The sequence below is a fragment of the Staurois parvus genome, unplaced genomic scaffold (genome assembly GCF_062004578.1).
Source record: "Staurois parvus isolate SC_StPar_1 unplaced genomic scaffold, SC_StPar_1.0 ptg001220l, whole genome shotgun sequence".
NCBI classification, from domain to species: Eukaryota; Metazoa; Chordata; class Amphibia; order Anura; family Ranidae; genus Staurois; species Staurois parvus.
The window spans coordinates 947,503-972,483 of NW_028319016.1; the positions used below are offsets into that span (position 1 = coordinate 947,503).

General features: G+C 46.8%; 1 protein-coding gene across 3 annotated transcripts in view; it reads left to right on the forward strand.

The window, feature by feature from the left end:
- Positions 1-24,981, forward strand: part of GABBR1 (gamma-aminobutyric acid type B receptor subunit 1) — a 291,334-nt gene that overhangs the window by 250,877 nt on the left and 15,476 nt on the right. For all 3 annotated transcript variants that reach the window (XM_089660238.1, XM_089660239.1, XM_089660240.1), the window contains one exon: positions 24,846-24,962. In XM_089660238.1, the coding sequence (XP_089516364.1) occupies positions 24,846-24,962 (117 nt within the window). The remainder of the gene's footprint in view (positions 1-24,845; positions 24,963-24,981) is intronic.

Sequence of the window (24,981 nt, forward strand, 5' to 3'; positions counted from 1 at the left end):
ATTCATCAAAATGATTGCCTCCTGGCCAGCTTCATCAAAATGATCCCTCCCTGACCAGCTTCATCAAAATGATCCCCTCCTGGCCAGCTTTATCAAAATGATCACCTCCTGGCCAGATTCATCAAAATGATCGCCTCCTGGCCAGCTTCATCAAAATGATCGCCTCCTGGCCAGCTTCATCAAAATGATCTGAGGATCATTTTGATGAAGCTGGCCAGGAGGCGATCATTTTGATGAAGCTGGTCAGGGAGGGATCATTTTGATGAAGCTGGCCAGGAAGGGATCGTTTTGATGAAGCTGGCCAGGAAGGGATCATTTTGATGAAGCTGGCCAGGAAGGGATCGTTTTGATGAAGCTGGCCAGGAGGGGATCATTTTGATGAAGCTGGCCAGGAGGGGATCATTTTGATGAAGCTGGCCGGGAGGGGATCATTTTGATGAAGCTGGCCAGGAGGGGATCATTTTGATGAAGCTGGTCAGGGAGGGATCATTTTGATGAAGCTGGCCAGGAGGGGATCATTTTCATGAAGCTGGCCAGGAGGCGATCATTTTCATGAAGCTGGCCAGGAGGCGATCATTTTCATGAAGCTGGCCAGGAGGCGATCATTTTGATGAAGCTGGCCAGGAGGGAATAATTTTCATGAAGCTGGCCAGGAGGCGATCATTTTCATGAAGCTGGCCAGGAGGCGATCATTTTGATGAAGCTGGCCAGGACGGGATCATCATTCTTCCTCACAGTACAAATCATAATTCCCCTTCTTAGCACAAATCATCATCGCCCCTCCTAGCACAACCCCTTCTCCCCTCCACCAAATATCCCCTCCCAGCAAAAGTCGTCATCCCTCCTCTCAGCACAAATCATTGTCCCCCATCCCAACACTGATCCTCATCCCCTTTCCAGTACAAATCCCCTTCCCTCCACTAAATACCCCCCCCCAGCACAAATCTTTATAACCCCACCAGGTCATTGTGTCTGCCTCCTGACAGACCTCAGATAGAGAGGAGAGTGATGCCAGTTGCTAAAGTGTTGGGCAATTGCAGCATTGGGGGCCCCGGGGCACCCCACAGGACATGCAGGGAATGTGCTCTGGGTGCCCAGTGCTAGCGATGTCCCTGGGTGCCGCTACTACAGTGATAGCAGCAGTCTTCTGGATCCATGCTGAGCAGCATAGTCTATGTGCATGTATCTTCTGCATGGTCCCTTGGGCTGAGCAGCATAGTCTTCTGGGGTCGCTCATTCACCCCTCTCACCATCCATTGAACAGCTTGTATATTTTCAATGAATACACGGCGTTGCATCTTGTACAATCAGAGAACACCTTCTATTCATTGAAAAATACATTCAAGTGTTACTAAACCCCGGACCCTGCATTCAGTATATCCGGTCTCCCTGGACCCTGCATTCACTAATATCCATTCTCCCCAGACCCTGCATTCACTATATCCAGTGTCCCGGACCCTGTATTCACTATATCCGCTCTCCCTGGACCCTGCATTCACTATTATCTGGTCTCCCCGGACCCTGCATTCACTATTATCTGGTCTCCCCGGACCCTGCATTCACTATATCCGGTCTCCCCGGACCCCGCATTCACTATATCTGCTCTCCCCGGACCCTGCATTCACTATTATCTGGTCTTCCCGGACCCTGCATTCACTATTATCTGGTCTCCCCGGACCCCGCATTCACTATTATCTGGTCTTCCCGGACCCTGCATTCACTATATCTGGTCTCCCCGGACCCTGCATTCACTATATCTGGTCTCCCCGGACTCTGCATTCACTATATCCGGTCTCCCGGACCCTGCATTCACTATATTTGGTCTCCCTGGACCTGCATTCTCTATATCCGGTCTCCCCGGACCCCGCATTCACTATATCCGCTCTCCACGGACCCTGCATTCACTATATCCGCTCTCCCCAGACCCTGCATTCACTATATCTGGTCTCCCCGGACCCTGCATTCACTATATCTGGTCTCCCCGGACCCTGCATTCACTATATCCGCTCTCCCCAGACCCTGCATTCACTATATCTGGTCTCCCCGGACCCTGCATTCACTATATCTGGTCTCCCCGGACCCTGCATTCACTATATCTGGTCTCCCCGGACCCCGCATTCACTATATCCGGTCTCCCCGGACCCTGCATTCACTATATCTGGTCTCCCCGGACCCCGCATTCACTATATCCGGTCTCCCCGGACCCTTTGTCTGGCTGGATATTGCACTGCTGGTGCCAAGTGATATCACTGACTGCTGCCTTCATTTATCCTAAGAAAAGGGCAAAGTGCAGTATTCAGTACCATCTGATGAGCTCTCATTACTGTGGCTGTGAGTTGATACATATTACACATAAATTTAAGGATTTGCGATAACTGGAGTACATGGTTGTATTGGCAGGGAGTCCCACATGGAAGAAAAATGTATTTGAAATATATTTAAAAAATATTCTTCCCAAATATATTGACATATATTTGGTTAATTAGGACAAAGCAGAGGACTGAGTGTAATCTGAGACCTGATTGGGGGGAATGGACACCCCCCCCTTCAACACAGTCTCATAGGGAAACATGCACAGCTGAAGCTGTCAATCACCTTCTGTATGATGGGGAGGGGGGGCAGGGCTGTCCCCTGGGATTCTGTGGTGTTGGCATCACCTGAAGTCAGACTCAGAAGTGACTAATGCAGATAGCAGAGGGATAAGACAAAAATCATACGCACTGCTTTGGAATGAGGTAAGTACACACTAAAGCAGGATCTGCTTTGTTCATTTTTCATTTAAGAGATATATAACCACTTTAATTTTGCCCTGCCTCCTCCCCCCCTCTATCACACACATTTGGATATTCATTTTATTTATTATTTATTTTTATATATTTATATATTTTATTATTATTTTAATTTGTCCTGCTTTCTCCCCCCTCTATCACACACATTTGGGTTTTCATTTTATTTATTTTTTTTATATTTTTATTTTTATATATTTTATTATTATTTTACTTTGCCCTGCCTCCTCCGCCCTCTGTCACATACATTTGGATATTCTTTTTTTATATATATTTTTATTTTCATACATTATTATAGTTTTTATTTTGTTTAATATTTTACTTTATTAGTTTTTATTTAATTGATTTTTTTTAGCCCTCATCCTGGATTCTGCGCTTGCATTGTGCCAACCGACATATTGGATGACGTGAAATGTCATTCCAATTTACTTCAAGATTTCGTGTGCTTATAACATTCGATTTTGGAATGAATATAATTTCTCGAATAAAAACCACACACCCTGTTAGAAACTCGTTCATTCGGGAAACATTTTCCATCCTGCCCCTTCAAATTTTCTAATGGTTGAAAATGAACATCGATTTAACTCCACTAAGGATTAGAAAATCGAACGAATGAAAATGAATCAAAATCAAGCTAAATAAAGGAGCAAATGTAAATCTTTTCTAAGCAAGCCTACTCAAAATAAAAAATTTACTGTGACCCAGGGGCGGACTGACCATTTGGGAACTCAGGCACTGCCCGAGGGCCCGGGGTCAGTAGGGGGCCCCATGAGATGCCCCTGGTAGCTTTTTCATAGGCTTTTTTGAGTTTGGGCAAGGACACAGGGGCCCCATGATCCCTTATTGCCCGGGGGCCCCATGAGTTGTCAGTCCGCCCCTGCTCTGACCTAAACTTTCCCTATCCTATAGGGAGTGTCCATAGCTGATGCATGGGCCATACTATATATATATATATATTTATTTCAGGTACTTATATAGCGCCGTCAATTTACGCAGCACTTTACATATATATTGTACATTCACATCAGTCCCTATCCCTCAAGGGGCGTGCAATCTAAGGTCCCTAACTCACATTCATACATACACATACTAGGGACAATTTAGACAGGAGCCAATTAACATACCAGCATGTCTTTGGAGTGTGGGAGGAAACCGGGGTACCTGGAGGAAGCCCACTCAGGCACAGAGAGAACATGCAAACTCCAGGCAGGTGGTGCTGTGGTTGGGATTTGAACCCTAGTACTGCAAGTTGAAAGTGCTAACCATTTAGCCACTGTGCTTCCCATATATATATATATATATATATATATATATATATGGCTTTTTTTCAGTAGGAATGTGGGGGAATGCATTTTTGGCACCTCCAACACTGAATGTATGTAATGACAAGGGTGCTGGGGGTCTGCTGGAAGGTCTATTGATGCTGGTCGCTGGGGTGATCTATTGTCACTGGAGGGGATCTTTATTTGCATGGCAGTCTGTTGTTGATGGGGGGTGGGGGTCTTATTTTGCTGGGGGGGTCATTTTTGCTGGGATGGATCTACTGTTGAGGGAGAGGTTTATTGTTTGGTTACTGGAGAGTCTGTGCAGGCTGGATGCTGGGGGATCTGTTGTTGCTGCTGGGTATCTATTGTTGCTGGGGTGGCGTTTTAATGCATGGGTTCATTGTTGCTGGGGTGTCGTTTTATTGCATGGGTCCATTGTTGCTGGGGTGGTGTTTCATTGCATGGGTCCATTGTTGCTGGGGTGGCGTTTTATTGCATGGGTCCATTGTTGCTGGGGTGGCGTTTTAATGCATGGGTCCATTGTTGCTGGGGTGGCGTTTTATTGCATGGGTTCATTGTTGCTGGGGTGTCGTTTTATTGCATGGGTCCATTGTTGCTGGGGCGGCGTTTTATTACATGGGTCCATTGTTGCTGGGGTGGCGTTTTATTGCATGGGTCCATTGTTGCTGGGGTGGTGTTTTATTGCATGGGTCCATTGTTGCTGGGGCGGCGTTTTATTGCATGGGTCCATTGTTGCTGGGGTGGCGTTTTATTGCATGGGTCCATTGTTGCTGGGGTGGCGTTTTATTGCATGGGTCCATTGTTGCTGGGGCGGCGTTTTATTGCATGGGTCCATTGTTGCTGGGGTGGCGTTTTATTGCATGGGTCCATTGTTGCTGGGGTGGCGTTTTATTGCATGGGTCCATTGTTGCTGGGGCGGTGTTTTATTGCATGGGTCCATTGTTGCTGGGGTGGCGTTTTATTGCATGGGTCCATTGTTGCTGGGGCGGCGTTTTAATGCATGGGTCCATTGTTACTGGGGTGGCGTTTTATTGCATGGGTCCATTGTTGCTGGGGTGGCGTTTTATTGCATGGGTCCATTGTTGCTGGGGCGGCGTTTTATTGCATGGGTCCATTGTTGCTGGGGTGGCGTTTTATTGCATGGGTCCATTGTTGCTGGGGTGGCGTTTTATTGCATGGGTCCATTGTTGCTGGGGCGGCGTTTTATTGCATGGGTCCATTGTTGCTGGGGAAACCTATTATTGCTGCTGGCTGCACAAATCTACTTTACTGCTCTTCTTGTTATCATTACCAAAGTCCATACAAAATACTTAGCACCAGAAAATGATACTTGGCTCCAGGGGTGGACTGACAACTCATGGGGGGCAATAGGGGATCATGGGGCCCCTGTTTCCTCACCAACACCCAAAAAAGCCTATGAAAAAGCCAATGAAAGGTACCAGGGGCATCTCATGGATCTACTGACCCCGGGCCCTCAGGCAGTGCCTGAGTTTTCGAATGGTCAGTCCACCCCTGCTTGGCTCTGTATTCTCTAAAAGGAGCAGTACTGGGAGTTGGGTAGAGGGTCAAACCAAGGGATGGTGCTCGAAGGTGGGTGGGGGCAGGGACAAGAAGTGATTTAGAAGGGGGTTGTTCTTGCACCTATTCCCAGAGAAAAAAAGCTCTACATATTATATTTTATAATTCCTCTGTATTTACCTCTTTTTTCTTGTGAACTCCGCACACCGTGGAGCCCAGCATGCTCCCCTCGGCTGCTTCTGATTTGTGCACCCGCGCCGTATATTCACATCAACATCTTCTGACACCTTGTGCTCCCTGTAGGCTCCAAGCTGCAAGAACTGGTATACTGTACGCCAGTAGACTTCACAGGGAGCACAGAGCCTAAGGTGGCAACGCTGCTTCTGATTAGGGTGGCGTTCAGGAAGCGTTGTCACCCTAGGCCCAGAAGTCAAAGAACTGGCAGGATCGCCCAGAAAAAAAAAAAAAAAAAACTGGAAAAGGAAAGGAGCCCACTGTAACGAGCGCAGGGCACACTAATATTTTATACATTTTAAGGTTTAGTTACACTTTAAACGGAATGTTCAGATTCTTGGAGACGTTTTCTTTCAATATAAATGATAAAAGAAGAAATTCTCAGCAGGCATGTTGATGGTATAAAAAAAAACTGTAAAAGGTGAACTGGGGCTGTAACTATTTTTTTTTCCCTTTCCATATCCCGTTAACCTACCCAGACAGTTTCGTCTTTCTTATCTGGAGCGCTGTGCCGGATTATAGAGTTATAAATCAGTTTCCCGGTTCCCATTCCACTGTACTTGTCACCTTTAGGATAATGTTTCATAAATCTCGACGGGGCGTAATCTGTGCTCTATATCTGCGAGCTACGTCTAATAAATGGTGAGTCGCGGCGGCAGGAGAGGAGATCTGGGACAATACGCCGCTAAACTTCATCCTCGTCAGACGGGAACTAATTGGCTGAAGGTTCCTGACTTGTCTTCGTTAGGCTGAGTTTTGAGCAGGAAAAGCTGTAGAGGGGTTGGCGGTTACTCAGGCGTCCGCACGGTCACACTTCCGCGCACACCGGCGCCTTCACCTCGTTCGACCGGTTGTTAATTGGGACTGATCAAATGATGCAGCTAGGCAGATAAAATGCAGAAAAATTGATTCGATTGACCCCTTTCCTGATTTTGTTTATCTTAAAGGGATTATTGTTGGTGATAATGATGAGCTGAACGCGCTGTTGGCGGTGGGGTAGGTTCAGCCGCTAGGACTTCAGTGCTGGGACCATTAGGAGGAGGGATCAGGGGTGGACTGACAACTCATGGGGCCCCCAGGCAATAGGGGAACACTCCAAAGACATGCTGGTAGGTTAATTGGATCCTGTCTAAATTGTCCCTAGTATGTGTATGTATGGATGTGAGTTAGTGACCTTAGATTGTACACCCCTTGAGGGTTAGGGACCTTAGATTGTACACCCCTTGAGGGTTAGGGACCTTAGATTGTACGTCCCTTGAGGGTTAGGGACCTTAGATTGTACACCCCTTGAGGGTTAGGGACCTTAGATTGTACACCCCTTGAGGGTTAGGGACCTTAGATTGTACACCCCTTGAGGGTTAGGGACCTTAGATTGTACACCCCTTGAGGGTTAGGGACTGATGTGAATGTACAATATATATGTAAAGCGCTGTGTAAATTGATGGCGATACCTGAAATAAATATATATATATAGTATGGCCCATGCATCAGCTATGGACACTCCCTATAGGATAGGGAAAGTTTAGGTCAGAGCAGGGGCGGACTGACAACTCATGGGGCCCCTGGGCAATAGGGGATCATGGGGCCTCGGTGTCCTTGCCCAAACTCAAAAAAGCCTATGAAAAAGGTACCAGGGGCATCTCATGGGGCCCCCTACTGACCTCGGGCAGTACCCGAGTTTCCAAATGGTCAGTCCGCCTCAGCTTGAGGGTTCCTTTGAAATGGTACAAATGAATGTCGCTCTGTGTTCATTAATATACCAATATATTTTTAATATAAGCAGCATATGCACTGAAGTTTAACATAGTATCAGCCTTTTGTAGTCCCTGTACAGCAAAGCGTAGACTGGGAGAGGGAGATACAACACAAGGAGCCAATCAGTACAAGGAGCATGCTGATAACAGGAGAGCAGAATGACAAACAGAGGAGTTTATCAGTGTGCTACTTCTCATTTCACTGTCTAGTTATAGAGTGGGGGTGGGGAGGAGACCTGTAAGTGAAAGTGAAACTGCAGCAGAGAAAGGTCCGTTTTCTGCTAGAAAAACTATGCTTTATGGCAGAGCTGTGTAAATTTCCAAATGGTCAGTCTGCCCCTGGGAGGGATGGTTACTTTTAGTAGACCCTGGCACAGGAGAGTAGGATAATGCAGGACTCTAGGACTAAATCTCTGACACATAGTTACATAGTTAGTCTGGCTGAAAAAAGACAAAAGTCCATCAAGTTCAACCATTAAAAAAAAAAACAAGTTATAATCCTACACCCACAGTTGATCCAGAGGAAGGCAAACAAACCCAGCAAAACATGATCCAATTTGCTCCTGCTTGGAAAAAATTCCTCCCTGATCCCCCGAGAGGCAATCGGATATTCCCTGGATCAACTTTACCTATAAATGTTATATCCAGTTATATTCTGTGTATCCAAGAAAGAATCCAGGACTTTCCTACAGCAATCCACTGAGCTGGCCAGAACCAACTCTTGAGGGAGTCTATTCCACATTTTCACATCTCCTACAGAGCTGTGAAACAAAAGGCGTAAGCCGCTAAGATTGTTTTTGGTTCTATGAAGGTTCTGGAGTAAAAATGTTTTATGCGCTAGAGATCCATTGGTTGTGTCAACTTACTTTAGATATCAGGAATGCAGAACAAGGCGTTACGCTGGAGATACAGAGAGGGCGGCTTACAAATATGGATAATGTTGAGTTGGTTAGTATGGGAGATACAGAGAGAGAGTGTGTTAGATTTGGGCTTACAAATATAGATAATGTTGAGTTGGGAGTGTTAGTATGGGAGATACAGAGAGAGAGTGTTAGGTTTGGGCTTACAAATATGGATAATGTTGAGTTGGTTAGTATGGGAGATACAGAGAGGACTAGTGTTAGGGTTACACAAAGGGTTAATGTTACAGCTACACTTAGGGTTTAGTGTTCAGATGGTTAGGATTACAAGGAGGGTGTTGGGTTTACAGGGAGGATATTGAGTGGCAAGGGTTAGTGTGAGGGTTATAGGGAGGGAGGTGTGAGGGTTATGGGGAGGGAGGTGTGAGGGTTATAGGGAGGGAGGTGTGAGGGTTATAGGGAGGGTTAGTGTGAGGGTTATAGGGAGGGTTAGTGTGAGGGTTATAGGGAGGGAGGTGTGAGGGTTATAGGGAGGGAGGTGTGAGGGTTATAGGGAGGGAGGTGTGAGGGTTATAGGGAAGTGTGAGGGTTATGGGGAGGGAGGTGTGAGGGTTATAGGGAGGGATAGTGTGAGGGTTACAGGGAGGGGGGTGTGAGGGTTATAGGGAGGGAGGTGTGAGAGTTATGGGGAGGGAGGTGTGAGGGTTATGGGGAGGGAGGTGTGAGGGTTATAGGGAGGGAGGTGTGAGGGTTATGGGGAGGGAGGTGTGAGGGTTATGGGGAGGGAGGTGTGAGGGTTATAGGGAGGGATAGTGTGAGGGTTATAGGGAGGGATAGTGTGAGGGTTATGGGGAGGGAGGTGTGAGGGTTATAGGGAGGGAGGTGTGAGGGTTACAGGGAGGATTAGTGTTGGAGTTACAGGGAGGGCTAGTGTGAGGGTTACAGGGAAGGTTAGGGTTACAGGGAGGGTTAGTGTTGGGGGTTACAGGGCAGGTTAGTGGGGGGGTAGTGTTAGGGTTACAAGGGGGGGGGGGTAGTGTTAGGGTTACAAGGTAGATTAGTATTGGGGTTACAGCGAGCAGTGAGGGGATTTGTTTTAGTGATGAAATTACAATGAAGGTGTCAGGAGAAATGGGAAGGTTAGCATTGGGGTTGTAGGGTGGATTAGTGTTAGAGACCTTGTTGGGTTACAAGGTTAGTGTTGGGGTTACAGGGAGGTTAGTATTAGTTACAGGGAGGGTTAGTTTGGGGGTTACAGGGAAGGTTAGTGTTGGGGTTATGGGTGGGGGGGTTAGTATTAAAGGAACTGTCAGCGTTGGGGTTACAGAGAGGGTTAGTATTGGGCTATTGGGGGGGGGGGGGTAGTATTACAGTGAGGATTAGTGTTGGGGTTACAGAGAGGGTTAGTATTGGGCTATTGGGGGGGGGGGGGTAGTATTACAGTGAGGATTAGTGTTGGGGTTACAGAGAGGGTTAGTATTGGGGCTATTGGGGGGGGGTAGTATTACAGTGAGGATTAGTGTTGGGGTTACAGGAGGGGTTAGTATAGGTTACAATGGTAATGCACAGAGCAGCCCCTATTCCTTCTTTTTCTGGGGTCCCTTGCCATTGTTTCTGGCTCCTCCTCCCTATTGAGTGCCTTTATAGGAAGCCCCTTCACTTCCACCCTGAGTCGGGATATGTGCATCTATTGACACACACATCGTGGATCGGTCCTGCCCCTGCTCTCTGCTCACTGCAGCTCCTATGAGGACAGAGAGAGAGAGGAGAGAGCCTCTGCATGGCAGGGGGGCATAACACCAGCCGTACGTATGTATGCATCAAATATTGCCCCTGTTCTGTGCTGGGAGTGTGCTCCTGGTCACCGTGTATAATTGAAAGCTGTCAGTGACAGCTCAGTCCTCATGCTGGAAGTGCGCAGTGAGCTCGCTCTCAGTACAGAATAGTGGAGATGGCTGATGCATACATATGTACAGCCGGCGTTACGGCTCACCCACCGCGCAGACATTCGTGTGCATCACACCGATGGGAGAAGAATGAGTGTTTTGACAGCCAATCACAGTGATCACCTGTCTTTGCCTCCAAGCTTTCAGAATCCCTTAAAGGGCCGGCACCAAGGGTTTCAAGAATACAGAGCCGTATTGATTTGCCCACGGGTTCAGCTTAAAAAAAGTAACCATTAATCCCATAGAAGCCAATAAAGTGCTGACCTTGTTTGTTTTTAACTTCTTGCGGACTGCGTGACGTAAATAAGCGGAGGCATAAAAAGTGCGCTATATCAACCAGTTGCCACATATATCCATCCATGTTGGTCCAGAGGTTGGGTGCTGATTGCTCGCTCAATGTGCACTCCCAGCACACTGACAGCTCTTGGTCATTGCTTGTTATTGAGAGCCAGCAGGTTCCTGCTCATGTGACAGCTGTGAGAACCAATCACAGTGGTCACATGACAGAGATGCCATGCCATGCCAGGAATTAAAAGGGTTATGTACAGCATTCAACAGTAATCAATCAGTAATCAATCAGAATCCACATTGCTGAAGTCAGTCCTGAACAAGAAGTTTGATTAGATGCTATGGTTACACTTAGGCTCCATGCACACCTGAATCAAGAGGTATAGACTCCAGAGAGAGAGATATCATTCCCCCCCCCCCCCCCCCCCGGTACAAATCATTAGTAAGACCTCATCTGGAATATGCAGTTCAGTTTTGGGCACCAATTCACAAAAAGAACATTGGGGAACTGGAGAAAGTACAGGGAAGGGCAACCAAACTGATAAGAGGCATGGAGGAGCTCAGCTATGAGGAAAGATCAGAGGAACTGAATTTATTCTCTCTTGAGAAGATGAGATTAAGGGGGGATATGATCTCCATGTATAATACATAAGGGGGGATATGATCTCCATGTATAATACATAAGGGGGGATATGATCTCCATGTATAATACATAAGGGGGGATATGATCTCCATGTATAATACATAAGGGGGGATATGATCTCCATGTATAATACATAAGGGGGGATATGATCACCATGTATAATACATAAGGGGGATATGATCACCATGTATAATACATAAGGGGGGGATATGATCTCCATGTATAATACATAAGGGGGGGATATGATCTCCTTGTATAAATACATCAGTGGTTCATATAGTGAACTCGGTGTAGTTATTCACCCTGAGGTCATCACAGAGGACAAGGGGGCGCTCTTTACATCTGAAGGAAAAGAAATGTAATCATCAAATACGGAAAGGTTTCTTCACAGTAAGAGCTGTGAAAATGTGGAATAGACTCCCTCAAGAGTTGGTTCTGGCCAGCTCAGTAGATTCCAAAAACAGAAAACAGAAAATCGCGCTTGAGATCAACAGTAAGTCAACAATTAGAATTCACACTAGCAGCTAGAACAGTATTGCAGGTTAAAATAACAAACTATAAAAATGCAGCGCTAAGCATAAATTGGACTTTTGTCTTTTTTCAGCCTGACTAACTATGTAACTGTAACTGCTTAGGTAATATTCTTATTTTATCTTTTTTTTTTTTAAATTTAAAGGATGTGTTTGTAATATGTCTGCAGTCTCTGGTCATCTCCTGTACTGTGTCCGCAGTCTCTGGTCATCTCCTGTACTGTCCGCAGTCTCTGGTCATCTCCTGTACTGTGTCCGCAGTCTCTGACCATCTCCTGTACTATGTCTGCAGTCTCTCACCATCTCCTGTACTATGTCTGCAGTCTCTGACCATCTCCTGTACTATGTCTGCAGTCTCTGACCATCTCCTGTAGTATGTCTGCAGTCTCTGACCATCTCCTGTAGTATGTCTGCAGTCTCTGACCATCTCCTGTAGTATGTCTGCAGTCTCTGACCATCTCCTGTACTATGTCTGCAGTCTCTGACCATCTCCTGTAGTATGTCTGCAGTCTCTGACCATCTCCTGTAGTATGTCTGCAGTCTCTGACCATCTCCTGTAGTATGTCTGCAGTCTCTGACCATCTCCTGTAGTATGTCTGCAGTCTCTGACCATCTCCTGTAGTATGTCTGCAGTCTCTCACCATCTCCTGTAGTATGTCTGCAGTCTCTGACCATCTCCTGTACTATGTCTGCAGTCTCTGACCATCTCCTGTACTATGTCTGCAGTCTCTGACCATCTCCTGTACTATGTCTGCAGTCTCTCACCATCTCCTGTAGTATGTCTGCAGTCTCTGACCATTTTTAAAAAAAATTATTTTACATTTGAACTGGATGGACTTTTGTGTTTTTTTTCAGCCAGACTAACTATGTAACCTGCGCATTCGGTGAACACATGCAGAAATGCACTTAAATTAACAATGAATGGCACCCCAAACACGGTCAGCCTTTTTGCGCACAGCAACACATGCAACAAATGCGCCAAAATGTACGGTAAAAAAATGCACAAAACAGGATCTTCTTTGGCGCATTTGTTCAAACTGATAAACTGCTCAATGAGTGACGTGCAAAAGTGCATGGAAAGAGCGCAAAAAAAAGCGGCTTCCTGTGACAGACAGACGCGAACAAGGCCTTAGCCTTTCCCTGCTTGCCTTTTTCATGCGGCTTCCTGTGGCCCCCTCAGATACTTTTCTGACCAAACTCTTTTGATCGGCGAGGCCTGTTCTGTAGCCGGCGCACCAGACGCCCCGGTGCACCTGAAATCAGCCCTCTTGGTTTTTGACAGGCGTAAAGCCGCAGGCCCTGTCTGTCTGCTAAAAGGTAGACGCGACAGAGCGAGACTGTCGTGGCTCGTCGCACCGCGGTGTTCTTAACCCGATTCTGTCAGCGCGCCTCATCCGAGAAGAACACTGTGATGGCGCAGGCCGTGTCAGCCTCGCTGACGACGGCAAGACGAACGCCGCATTAATATGTATTAATACACAGCCTGGTGCACAGCAAAGTGAGCAGCGCCCGGGAGATGATCGGCCATAATGCAATGTAAAGCCTTGATCAGGAGCTGGAAAATCAAATAAAAGGAGATTCGCATTCGTGATTCCGTCAGAACCTCTCCTATTATATTTCAGGATTTCACACCTTCCTGAGAGGCTACGTCTTTAATCAGGGGCCCCTCAGCCATCTTTCTTTTTAGTATTCCATTTAAAGGATGAGTACACTATAAATTAAAGCGCATTTACCTTGTTTGCTTCTTCACCTGATCTATACGAACCCACCCTGCCCCTCCACAGATGCGTACCTACCTCAACTCCAAGGCCGGGCCCTCCTGTGTTTGTTTACATCCAGCAGTGTGCCTAGGCTAATTGTCACCTGAGGCCTTCTATCCATACCAGACCTATATCCATAAAGGGGGTGTGCCTAATGTGTGCCCCTCCCCCCTCTGAACTATATCAGACACATGCCCTCAACATGGGGAGGGTACCTTACCAGAGCCCCCATCCCATAAAGGTCCTCTTACCTACATCCCTGGCCTGGTGGATGTGGGAGGCTGTGGGGGAAAATCCTCAAATAAGGGGTCCCAGATCACCCCCCCCAAAGTGAATGAGTAAGGGGTACCCCTGGTTAACCTTTAAAAAAAAAGTAAATATATGCACCACATAATGTCCTACAGTGTAAATCAGTGGTGGTCAACTTTCCTCAAATGCGGCCCTCGAAAGGGCCACACATAAAATTCAGTGAATATTCAGTGACAGAGAAAATAGACACACAACAGGATATAGAAAGACTATGCACTGATACAAGAGATGGTCAGAGACTGTGGAAACAACACATGAGATGGCCAGAGACTGTGGATATAATGCAAGAGATGGTCAGAGATTGTGAATATAATGCAAGAGATGGTCAGAGACTGAGGACGTGATACAGGAGATGGTCAGAGACTGAAGACATGATATAGAAGATGGTCAGAGACTGAGGGCATGATACAGGAGATGGTCAGGGACTGAGGATGTGATACAGGAGATGGTCAGAGACTGACGACATGATATAGAAGATGGTCAGAGACTGAGGACATGATACAGGAGATGGTCAGAGACTGAAGACATGATACAGGAGATGGTCAGAGACTGCAGACATGACACAAGAGATGGACAGAGACTGCAGAAATGATACAAGAGATGGTCATAGACTGCAGACATGACACAAGAGATGGACAGAGACTGCAGAAATGATACAAGAGATGGTCAGAGACTGCAGACATAATACAAGAGATGGACAGAGACTGCAGAAATAATACAAGAGATGGTCAGAGACTGCAGAAATGATACAAGAGATGGTCAGAGACTGAGGACATGATGCAGGAGATGATCAGAGACTGAGGACATAATACAAGAGCCGGTGAGGCCCTGCAGACATGATACAAGAGATGGTTAGAGACTGAGTATATAACACATGATATGGTCAGGGACTGAGGACAAGGTACTTGAAGGAGCTTTTGGAGACATGTTTTTGAAGACTGGAGACATGCTTCAAAAGACAGTGATTGACTGGATACATATTACATGAGACTGCTAGAAATCATTGCTATAACAAGGCAATTAGGAAACACTAATTAGTGGTGGCAGGACCCCGAGGGTCACACAAAAAGTGCCAAAGGGCTGCATGTGGCCTCTGGGCTGCAGGTTGGGCATCAGGGGTGTAAATCCATCATCAATCATGTTGTCAGTTCCATGATATTGCCTTCTTAGTGATGAATCGCACCCAAACCTCCAGTGCTGCAATCAACTTTGAAAAATTACACATGCTCCACCTCAGTGCTCACACTATGCCCTCACCTTCAGCATATGACCCACATAGTACTAGTCACAAAACACATGGGTCTACTGTATATGCAGGGGGGAATCCTCTTCCCTCTCCCAGCATACTTTGGTGTGTATCCCTTTAAGAGATCTGGGTCCTCCTGCTCATTCACCATAGTATTAAAAAATCAATTCCGCATATAACAAAAGCTCACAATGTCCCAGGAGTGACTTCCACATCACACTTCCAGTATGTGCTTAATGACGTCACCCTGCTCCCCCCTACGCGTTACGTCACAACCCACATAATATTGTTTGTCTTCCAGCTTACAAAAAGTAATTCTTTGCAGAGGTACGGGCTGAAAGCCAGAGGACATGTCTACAGGAGCCCATATTCCACTCATGATCTACAGATTGCAGATGCAATCCTGTCCAGGTTCATAAGGTGAACTTACCCGTAAAACCGTAAAAAAAAAACAAAAAAACATTGTATATGTTCCCCCTGGCAAAGCCCATCGCCCCATGACCCTTGTATCACAATCCCTTGCCTATTAGGCCTGATAGTGGAGAGAATTGATTTTCAAGTTTCGTCTCCCATGAAGGTTTGCCATTTCTTGATTTTTGGCAGTGTTGGCCGAATGTGCCCTCGAAGCCCAAGCAGATTCGCCCCATCGCTTGTTTCAACTGCATCAAGTCAGTAGGTTGCTGGGGACTATAGATGACATTTTTTAATAGTCTACCCTACCCCTGATATTGCATATGAGCCCGTTGGTTGCATATGGCTTCCGGAGTCATTTTTCCTTAAAAATAATCTTCATAAATCTGCCTGATTTTCCGTCTTTGTTTAACATACACAGTTGTTGGCAGTTCCTAATGCTTGTCAAAGAGTATGTATCCCCCCCGTAATACATTTCCCTGGGAAGTCTATTCTTTCTCATGGTCCCCTGACTCTCTATATATTCTGGGTTGTGCACTTTCCTGGGGTTTCCATTATTTATGACAGTCCCCTTATTCCCTGGTGCATTTCAGGATGTATTTTATAGTGCCCTTAAAGTACATTACAATGATGGCATTGCCCACAGTTTCCTGAAACCCACATTCAGCTCCGTCCTTCTCACTCAGTTAATGGATTTTACATTTTTAGGATCCTTTACAATTTTTTCATGGTTCCTGCCTGCTCTGATGTCTTTCTATAAGCCCTATGCCTAATTTTACATTTTCCAGCATTGCGTTGCTTTTATCCCGATCCCTTTAATCTATAACAGTGTTTCTTTTTTTCCACTGATATGTACTTTTAATCCTGATCCCCTTCATTGTTAAAGCAGAACTCCAGCAATTTTCTTTAACCACTTCAGGACTGGCATGTTATACCTTCTTCCTGTTCAGGCCAGTTTTCAGCGCTATGATACCTTGACTGACGATGACTCCATCATATGAGAAAAAACAGGTTGCGCTAAATGTGTACAAATCAATATAAATCAATCCAGGATTGTGTACAAATAAAGTCCAACAAACAAAAATATATTCAAAATATCAGTGGTGTTCAATACAATATCACCAAGTGAATCCACCACCAAAATAGGTTAAATAATCTCACCAGAGCAATATGGTGATCATGTTATAAATCAGCATATAGCGCTTGTTGCTCTGGGAGCGATGATCTGTATATAGTAGAGGAAACACTGGGAGCTTTTAAATCTGATCTCCAGGAAGTGATATTGTTAGGGATCCGGGTATGACCAGAAATGTGTGGACTGACACAGGGAAGTAGCAGGCTTCAGGAACACAGGCGTAGTCAGGCTGGAGAGGTGGACTGGTCAGGCAGGCCGTAAGGTACTGTCAGGTGCCACCTGGCAGTGTCTCTAGCGGCCCACAGCACGGATTTCCTCAGGGCGCGGGGTCTAAGTCCCAGCCTGCTATTCACCAGGGCCCCTGATGGTGGGGATTGACTTTGTGCAGACTGGAACCAGGTCGCGACCCCTGAGTGCGTCTGGCTGTGGCAGAGAGTACTGGCAGGGGAGTGCAGTAACAGAGTCTGATGGGAAGAGGCAGGCAGACTTACTAAAGCTGATCCGTGCGGGATGGATGGATCGTTGGGTGAAGTAAGCGTAGTCAGACAGGCCGGGTCGGTATCGTGCGGGCAGCGTGGTACAGGAGGAGCAAGCAGAGAATGGTCGGGGTCACAAGCCAGGTTCAGCAGGTAGCGAGCAGCGCGGTACCGAGGATCAGGCAGAAGGATGGTCAGGCAAGCCAGGGGTTCAACGGGAGACGGTCAGCAGAGGTCAGGATCAAAGCAGGGTCAGCTACGAGGCAGGAACACAGGATACCAGGTACAGGGGCTCATGGGAAAACATACACCAAGGCCCTGATCACAGGCCTGGTCATTCCTTAAATACACCTCCTGTAATCAGCCCCAGGTGTTGGCTGACTGCAGGAGTGAGCTTCTGGCTGCTGAGAGCACCAGCTGGTCAGCCCTGGTACTGCAGCCCACACGGCAGGTGAGTCCCACCACCAGTGCTGAGTCCATTCCTGACAGATATTCTACAGGACTGTGTATCATATAAATCCCCTTCAGAAATTCGGCCACCAAACTTAATAGGATAATCAGATCGCCACTCGGGAAAGAAAGTAGAGACTCGTGGTGCAGTACGTACTAAAAACATCCAAGTTAATAAAAAAATGCACTTACAGCAAATGGAGTCTAAGCCGACACCAGCATACACAGCGTGTTCAGTATAAAACAAGCAACGCAGACCCAGCCCGGCTTGCGCATGCGCCGTACCAGTGAACTGGGAGTGACCTGACGTCACTTCCAAAAGCCCCGCCCTACGTGTTTCGTCATCAACAGACTCTATCATGCAACACTGTACCCAAAGGACTTTAGTATCATTTTCTGTATCATTCTTTCTTTTGGTGGTATTTAACAAGTACTGTTTTTTTTTCTACTTTATCCCAAGGAGATCTCATTTTTGCTGCAATGTTTGGTATTGTGGTGGGTAAAAACCAATAAGGGTATGCTTAGCCTTTATCAGTCACCCATTGAAACCAAGTACAAGTCTTCCTTTGTTACTAGAAGAACATTCCCTAGAGCAGCAGTCCCCAGCCTCCCTGGCCTCGAGGAAGATAGCCCTTTTACAGATAAGGGGGGTGTTGGGGGTGCAGCCTGTCACCTTGGGGGTAGGGAGTGCAGCCTGAGTCTCACCAGTGCTCTGTGATGATCCTCTCTATGATGGCATCGGTCCACCGCCCTGGGGTGGGGCCCAACCCTAGAGGATGAAATTTCATTGCACTGAAATTGCATTTTGTGCAAAACAGAGATCTCATCGATAAACCCAAAACACTGTAACCCCCCCTTGAAAAAAAAATACAATTACTGGTAATCAATGGAACTTTAAATGTCCCTGAAAACAATCCCACAATCACTGGTAATCAGTTGCATTTATCCCCCCCTCCCCATTAATACTTGTCAGCAGCACTAACCCTCCAAATAAAAAAAAAAACTGTTCCAAAATTTTGGTCATCAGTGGCCCTTTAACTACCCACCCCCATCACTGGGGATCATTGGCATTTATTTTAAATGCCCCTCCCTCCCCAAAACAGTCCTGCAATATTAGTGGACTTTGTATTCGGAATCAAATAGTCCGGCGTGGTGCTGCAATTTCAAATCCAGCCCCACAACACTGCATTTAATTGTAAGCTCCTTTGGTGACAGAGGATGACATGAATGGCTTAAAGCAGAACTCCAGTGAATAAAAAGCCTGTTAAAAGATGAAATAAAAAGGGTCATCTACAGCAGGGGTACTGAATTCAAATTCACAGGGGTCCGATCAGTAAAATTTTTCTTCAGCGGAGGGCCGAGTGTGATGCTGGTGCTATGACCCAGATCCTTCACATCACAGCCTCCCGTGCATGTCACAGTTCCTCCAATCCCCACCCCTTTTAAATCACAGACCCCCCCATCACTGACATCTCATCAAAGACACCACCCCATCACCAACTGCTCCATCACAGATCGTCCCATCACAGTCCCCTCAATCAAAGAACCCCCCATCACAGACCCCCCAGTCACTGCCCCCCATTACAGATCCCTCATCACAGATCCCCTCCATCACAGACCCCTCTGCACAGACCCCTATCACAGATCCTTCATCACTTACCCCCCTCATCGCAGATCCTCATCACAGACCCCTCATCACAGATCCCCTCCATCAGAGATCCCTCTGCCCAGACCCCCCATCACAGATCCTTCATCACTTACCCCGCTTATCGTAGATCCTCATCACAGATCCCTCATCACAGATCCCCTTCATCACAGATCCCTCATCACCAACCCCCCTCATCACTGACATCCCATCAAAGACACCACCCCATCACCAACTGCTCCATCACAGACAGTCCCATCACAGTCCCCCCAATCAAAGAACCCCCCATCACAGACCCCCCAATCACAGCCCCCCCCATTACAGATACCTCATCACAGGTCCCCTCCATCACAGACCCCTCATCACAGATCCCCTCCACCACAGATCTCCTTGCACAGACCCCCCATCACAGATCCTTCATCACTTACCCCGCTCATCGTAGATCCTCATCAAAGATCCCTCATCACAGATCCCTCATCACAGATCCCCTCCATCACAGATCCCTCATCACCAACCCCCCTCATCACTGACATCCCATCAATGACACCACCCCATCACAAACTGCTCCATCACAGTCCGTCCCATCACAGTTCCCCCAATCACAGCACCCCATTACAGATCCCTCATTACAGATCCTTCATCACTTACCCCCTTCATCGCAGATCCTCATCACAGACCCCTCATCACAGATCCCTCATCACCAACCCCCTCATTACTGACATCCCATCAAAGACACCACCCCATCACCAACTGCTCCATCACAGTCCCCCCAATCACAGCCTCCCATTACAGATCCCCTCCAACATAGATCCCTCTGCACAGACCCCCTATCACAGATCCTTCATCACTTACCCCCCTCATCGCAGATCCTCATCACAGATCACCTCCATTACAGATCCCTCATCACCAACCCCCTCATCACATATCCCCCTCACCACAGACCCCCCATGCCCACAATCACAGACCCCCCCAATCACAGACGCCCCTCATCACAGACCTCCCCATCACAGATTGCCCCATCACAGTCCTCCTTGCATATTACAGACTCCTGTCCTTTTCATAACATCTCAGCCTTCCCCCCTTCCTTCCCCCTCCCCACCCTGTCCTACCCTGTTCACACAAGATGGGAAGCAGGGCAGGTCTGGACATAGGGTGGGACATTTCACATTAAAGGCGGGTGAATGATTGCTTGGACCGCTCCACTGCCTAGCAACCAATCACCCGCTTCTTAACGTGAAAAGTCCCACCCTTTGTCCAGACCTGACCTGCTTCCCGTCTTGTGTGAACAGGGTAGGACAGGGTGGGGATTGGGAAGGAAGGGGGGAGTGCTGTGATCTTATAAAAGAGACTGGCCTGCAGTGCATTCAATATCGCACCCTTCCTTGAGGACAATAGCGGTAGCGTCGGGGAGAATACACTCAGGCAACTATTTAGCTAGGCTGCGGTCCAGAAAGGAATGTTTCTGGGTCTGGATCCAAACCACGGTCCGCCATTTAGTGATGCCTGATCTACATCAATATTCACCTTCAACCTGGAGCTATCCCCTGCAGTTCTTCTTTTCTGCCGCTAGATGTCCTCAGTGTTCCAGGTTGACTGGCCAGCATCATTCAGCCTACTTCCTCTGAGCTCAGCCTGTGATTGGACAGTGAAAGGGGAAGCAGCATAGGGCTATGCTCACCTCCCTGTCACTCTGCTGTCTCCTCCTATCAGCATGCACATTAACTGTTTGGCTCTCTGAGCTGCTTCTTCCTTTCCAAATCTGCGCTCTGTGACTGCCGGAGGTTGATGCCAAGTGAAATTCAGCCTTTACGTTGCATGCAATTAAAAAAATACATTTAATGATGGATTGTTGATTACAGAGCTGCATTAAATGGTGTCTTTTATTTCTGCCCGGAGTTTATCTTTTATGTCCCTGTAAATTGCCGCGGAAAATGTACCCATGCTCTATTATTGAGTAAAATAAATAAATCTGCTTAGTACAAAGCCCCACTGTGCTGGATAATTCTCCCGGTGTGCTTTCTCTCTATTCTACCCAACAATTTGAATATATTTAAAGCCTCCCCCATACTACATCCTCCTGATTTGAAACCAATTTTTTCCAAGTCCCTTTAAAAAACAAAAACAAAGACTCTGACATTAATTGCAGATTCCTTTGTGAAGGCGAGAGTGGAAACGGTGGAATAATCTGTCTGTACGTGAAGTAATTTCCCTGATGGATTCCCGAGAGATTAATAACAGGCAGAGGAAAGCTACAGGAGATGTGCATCGGGGTCCCGGGGTCGGGCTCCGCAAGGATGTGTTGCCTGTCCATGTTAGTTAGAGTCACTTTGCCATCCTGGCGGGATCAGACCACATGCCGGCCTGGTAGTATAGAGACTAAAGCTGGCCGTACGTGAGCATTCAGGGCAATGAAGGACAAGAAATAAGGTGGATTTCATCGCCTGCAAGGAGATGGAATTGAACTCAGCCTTATCGAACGGGGCAAAATACAATCCCTTTCTATGAGATTGCCATCATTTTTTATACCGTTTCAATTTAAACACATCTTTCCTTCTCCATTGAAGCTGTCATTTCATAATTCAGTTTCGACTTCACGATTGACCTAACTCTGGTGGTCGATTGAACTCGTGAGTAGCTCGCTTAGTTTCTGGCGAATGCCGTTCATTTCATTTTAGATTTTCAGAGGGATTGAAAAAGGGTTAAAATTGAATGGAATTTTTCACATGTATGGTCAGTTTTGCAAGTTAGGACATATAACGGGGATCAGCAAACAAGAGTTTTGAGATCTACCCATTGGTTACGGCCATGTGATTCATCGATCGCAAACCTGCCGTGCCATCAGCTCTTGCCCAAACCACCACCTATCGATATTATTATACAGGATTTATATGGCACCAACAGTTTGCTCAGTGCTTTACAATATAATGGGGGACAGTACAGCAAAAATACAGTTCAATACAAGAGGGTTAGGAGGGCCTGATCCTGGGAGCTTACAATCTAAGAGTGAGGGATAAAATAGTAATGCACGTACATCATCAACTCATAAAAACAGCATGTCTCCATAAACATCAAAAGATAGTTTCAAACCAATAAGATGGCCGCCACGTTTCGGTGCGCGATGATGTCAAATGGCTCCACCCAACATGTTTCGTCATCAGGGGCGCTCGGGAGCTCAGTAGATTGCTTTTTTAAAAAATTCCTTTACAATATAATGGGGGACAATACAGCAAAAATACAGATCAATACACAAGGAGGGCCCTGCTCCTTGGAGCTTACAATCTAAGAGGGAGGGGCTAGCGGTACAAAAGGTAGTAACTGTGGGGGATGGACTGGTAGGAGGAGTAGAAGATTCCATTATTAGCTGAGGGCAGGATAGACTTCCCTGAAGAGATAGGTTTTCAGAGATCGCCTAAAAGTGAACAGAGTAGGCGATAGTCTGATAAATTGGTGTAGAGAGTTCCAGAGGATGGGGTAAGCTCTGGTGAAGTCCTGGAGACGAGCATGGGAGGAGGTGACAAGGGAGCTAGAGAGCAGGAGGTCATGGGAGGAGCGGATGTTTTGAATTTTATCCATTGGGCAATGGGAAGCCAGTGGAGGGATTGGCAGAGAGGGATGGAGGACACTGAGTGGAGGCCAGTGGAGGGATTGGCAGAGAGGGGTGGAGGACACTGAGTGGAGGCCAGTGGAGGGATTGGCAGAGAGGGATGGCAGATACAGAACGGTTAGTAAGGTGGATGAGTCTGAGAATAATTCTCCTGCGCATGGATGTGGAGAGTCCTGCCCATCGACCTCTATAAATAACCAGAAAACAACCCGAGGAACCTATATGGCCTATCTGGCTTCCACTGGCCAGGGAAGGCTCCCACAGTGGGCTCCCAAACCACCAGCTCCCAAGCCATAGATACTGCACAGCCGAGGGAGGTCCTAGACTTTTCTTGGACTCTGAAGTGTCATAGCTGAGGGGAGGCCTTGGAGGATTTCCTTTACTGTGCCAGGCACCACTGCATCCGGAGGCTGTGAGTACATTTTTAGGTGGGATGGGGAATTTGTACTAGGTGCTATTTTAGGTTGGGGTCTACATGTTTGTACTGCAAGGAGGTATTTTTGTGACGTGAGATGTGTGTTACATACAACTGACCCCTTCACTCTGCATGACTTACTCCTGACCTCTGAATTGTGCATTAATTATTCAAGACCTCTGAACTCTTTGTTAGAGCACAGACTATTTGTTCCTTTTAAGTTACATTGGGACTTTTAAGGCAACATCCACAAAATTGTAAAAAATTTTTGGAATCTTCTATTGTCCAATTTTAGTGAGCCTGTGCTAATTGTGGCCTCCATTTCCTGTTTTTAGCTGACAGGAGTGACACCCGGTGTGGTCTTATGCTGATGTAGCCCATCTGCTTCAAGATTCGAAGTGTTGTGTGTTCAGAGATGGTATTCTGCATACCTTGGTTGTAATGAGTGGCCATTTACAGAGAATGGTCCGCAAAAAAGAAAATATCCAGTGAGTGGCAGTTGTGTGGATGAAAATGCCTTGTTGATGTCGGAGGAGAATGGGTGGACTGGTTGCTGTGACATTCAGATGGTAGGGTCGTAAACACCATGAAAGCATGGATCCATCCTGCCTTGTATGAACGGTTCAGGCTGGTGGTGCAATGGTGTGGGGGAGATTTTCTTGGCACCAGCAAGGTGTACCTAATAAAGTGGCCGGTGAGTGTATATCACTTACCTTAGTACTCTGTGTGACTTACCACTGACCCCTGCACTCTGTGTTACTTATTATTGACCCCTGCACTCTGCATTACATATTACTGACCTCTGTACTCTGCGTGACTTACTCCTGACCCCCACACACAGACTAATGCACTCTGCATTACTCATTACTGATCCCTGAATATTGCATTACTTACTACTGACCTTTGCACTCTGTGTGAAAGACTACTGACCCCTGCACTCTGCATTACTTACTATTGACCACTGAGCTCTGCATTGTTTCCTGCTGACCCCTCTACTTTGCATTGCTAACTACTGACCCCTACACTCTGGGTTATATACTACTGACCCCTACACTCTGGGTTATATACTACTGACCCCTACACTCTGGGTTATATACTACTATCCCCTGCACTCTGCATTACAGACTACTTACCCCTGACCTTTGCATTACTTACTACTGACCCCTGAATTCCACATTACTTATCACTGACCCCTGACGCCTGTGGTGCTTACTATTGACCCCTGCACTCTGCGTTACATACTACTGACCTCTGCAAAACTCACTACTGATCCCTGAATTCTTCAACCATCTTTACATTGTAATGGGGCTTCACTAATGTGCTGCACCCTGTTGATCTTTGGTCTATTCCAAGCCTCTAAGGTAGATCTCCTCTTCCAGGTTGCCTGCCGTGACCTATAGAATGTTTATCTGGATTAGCCCTCAGGGGTTACTAACATCATATCTCTCAGCACTGTATAGATGTTTTTGAGTTTTGTCTGGATCATGCAGGATTCTGTAATGTGTAATGTGGATTTCAGTTCTGAGAGTTTTGTATGTCTTCTTCCCAGCTATCTCAGACGTTGGAGCCCTGGAAGTTGTATAGTACCGTGTCTTTGTTGCTGGGATTGGATGTCATCACATTGGGGATCTGGCAGATTGTGGATCCTCTGCAGAGGACTATTGAGGTAAGTGAACAGAGGGGGG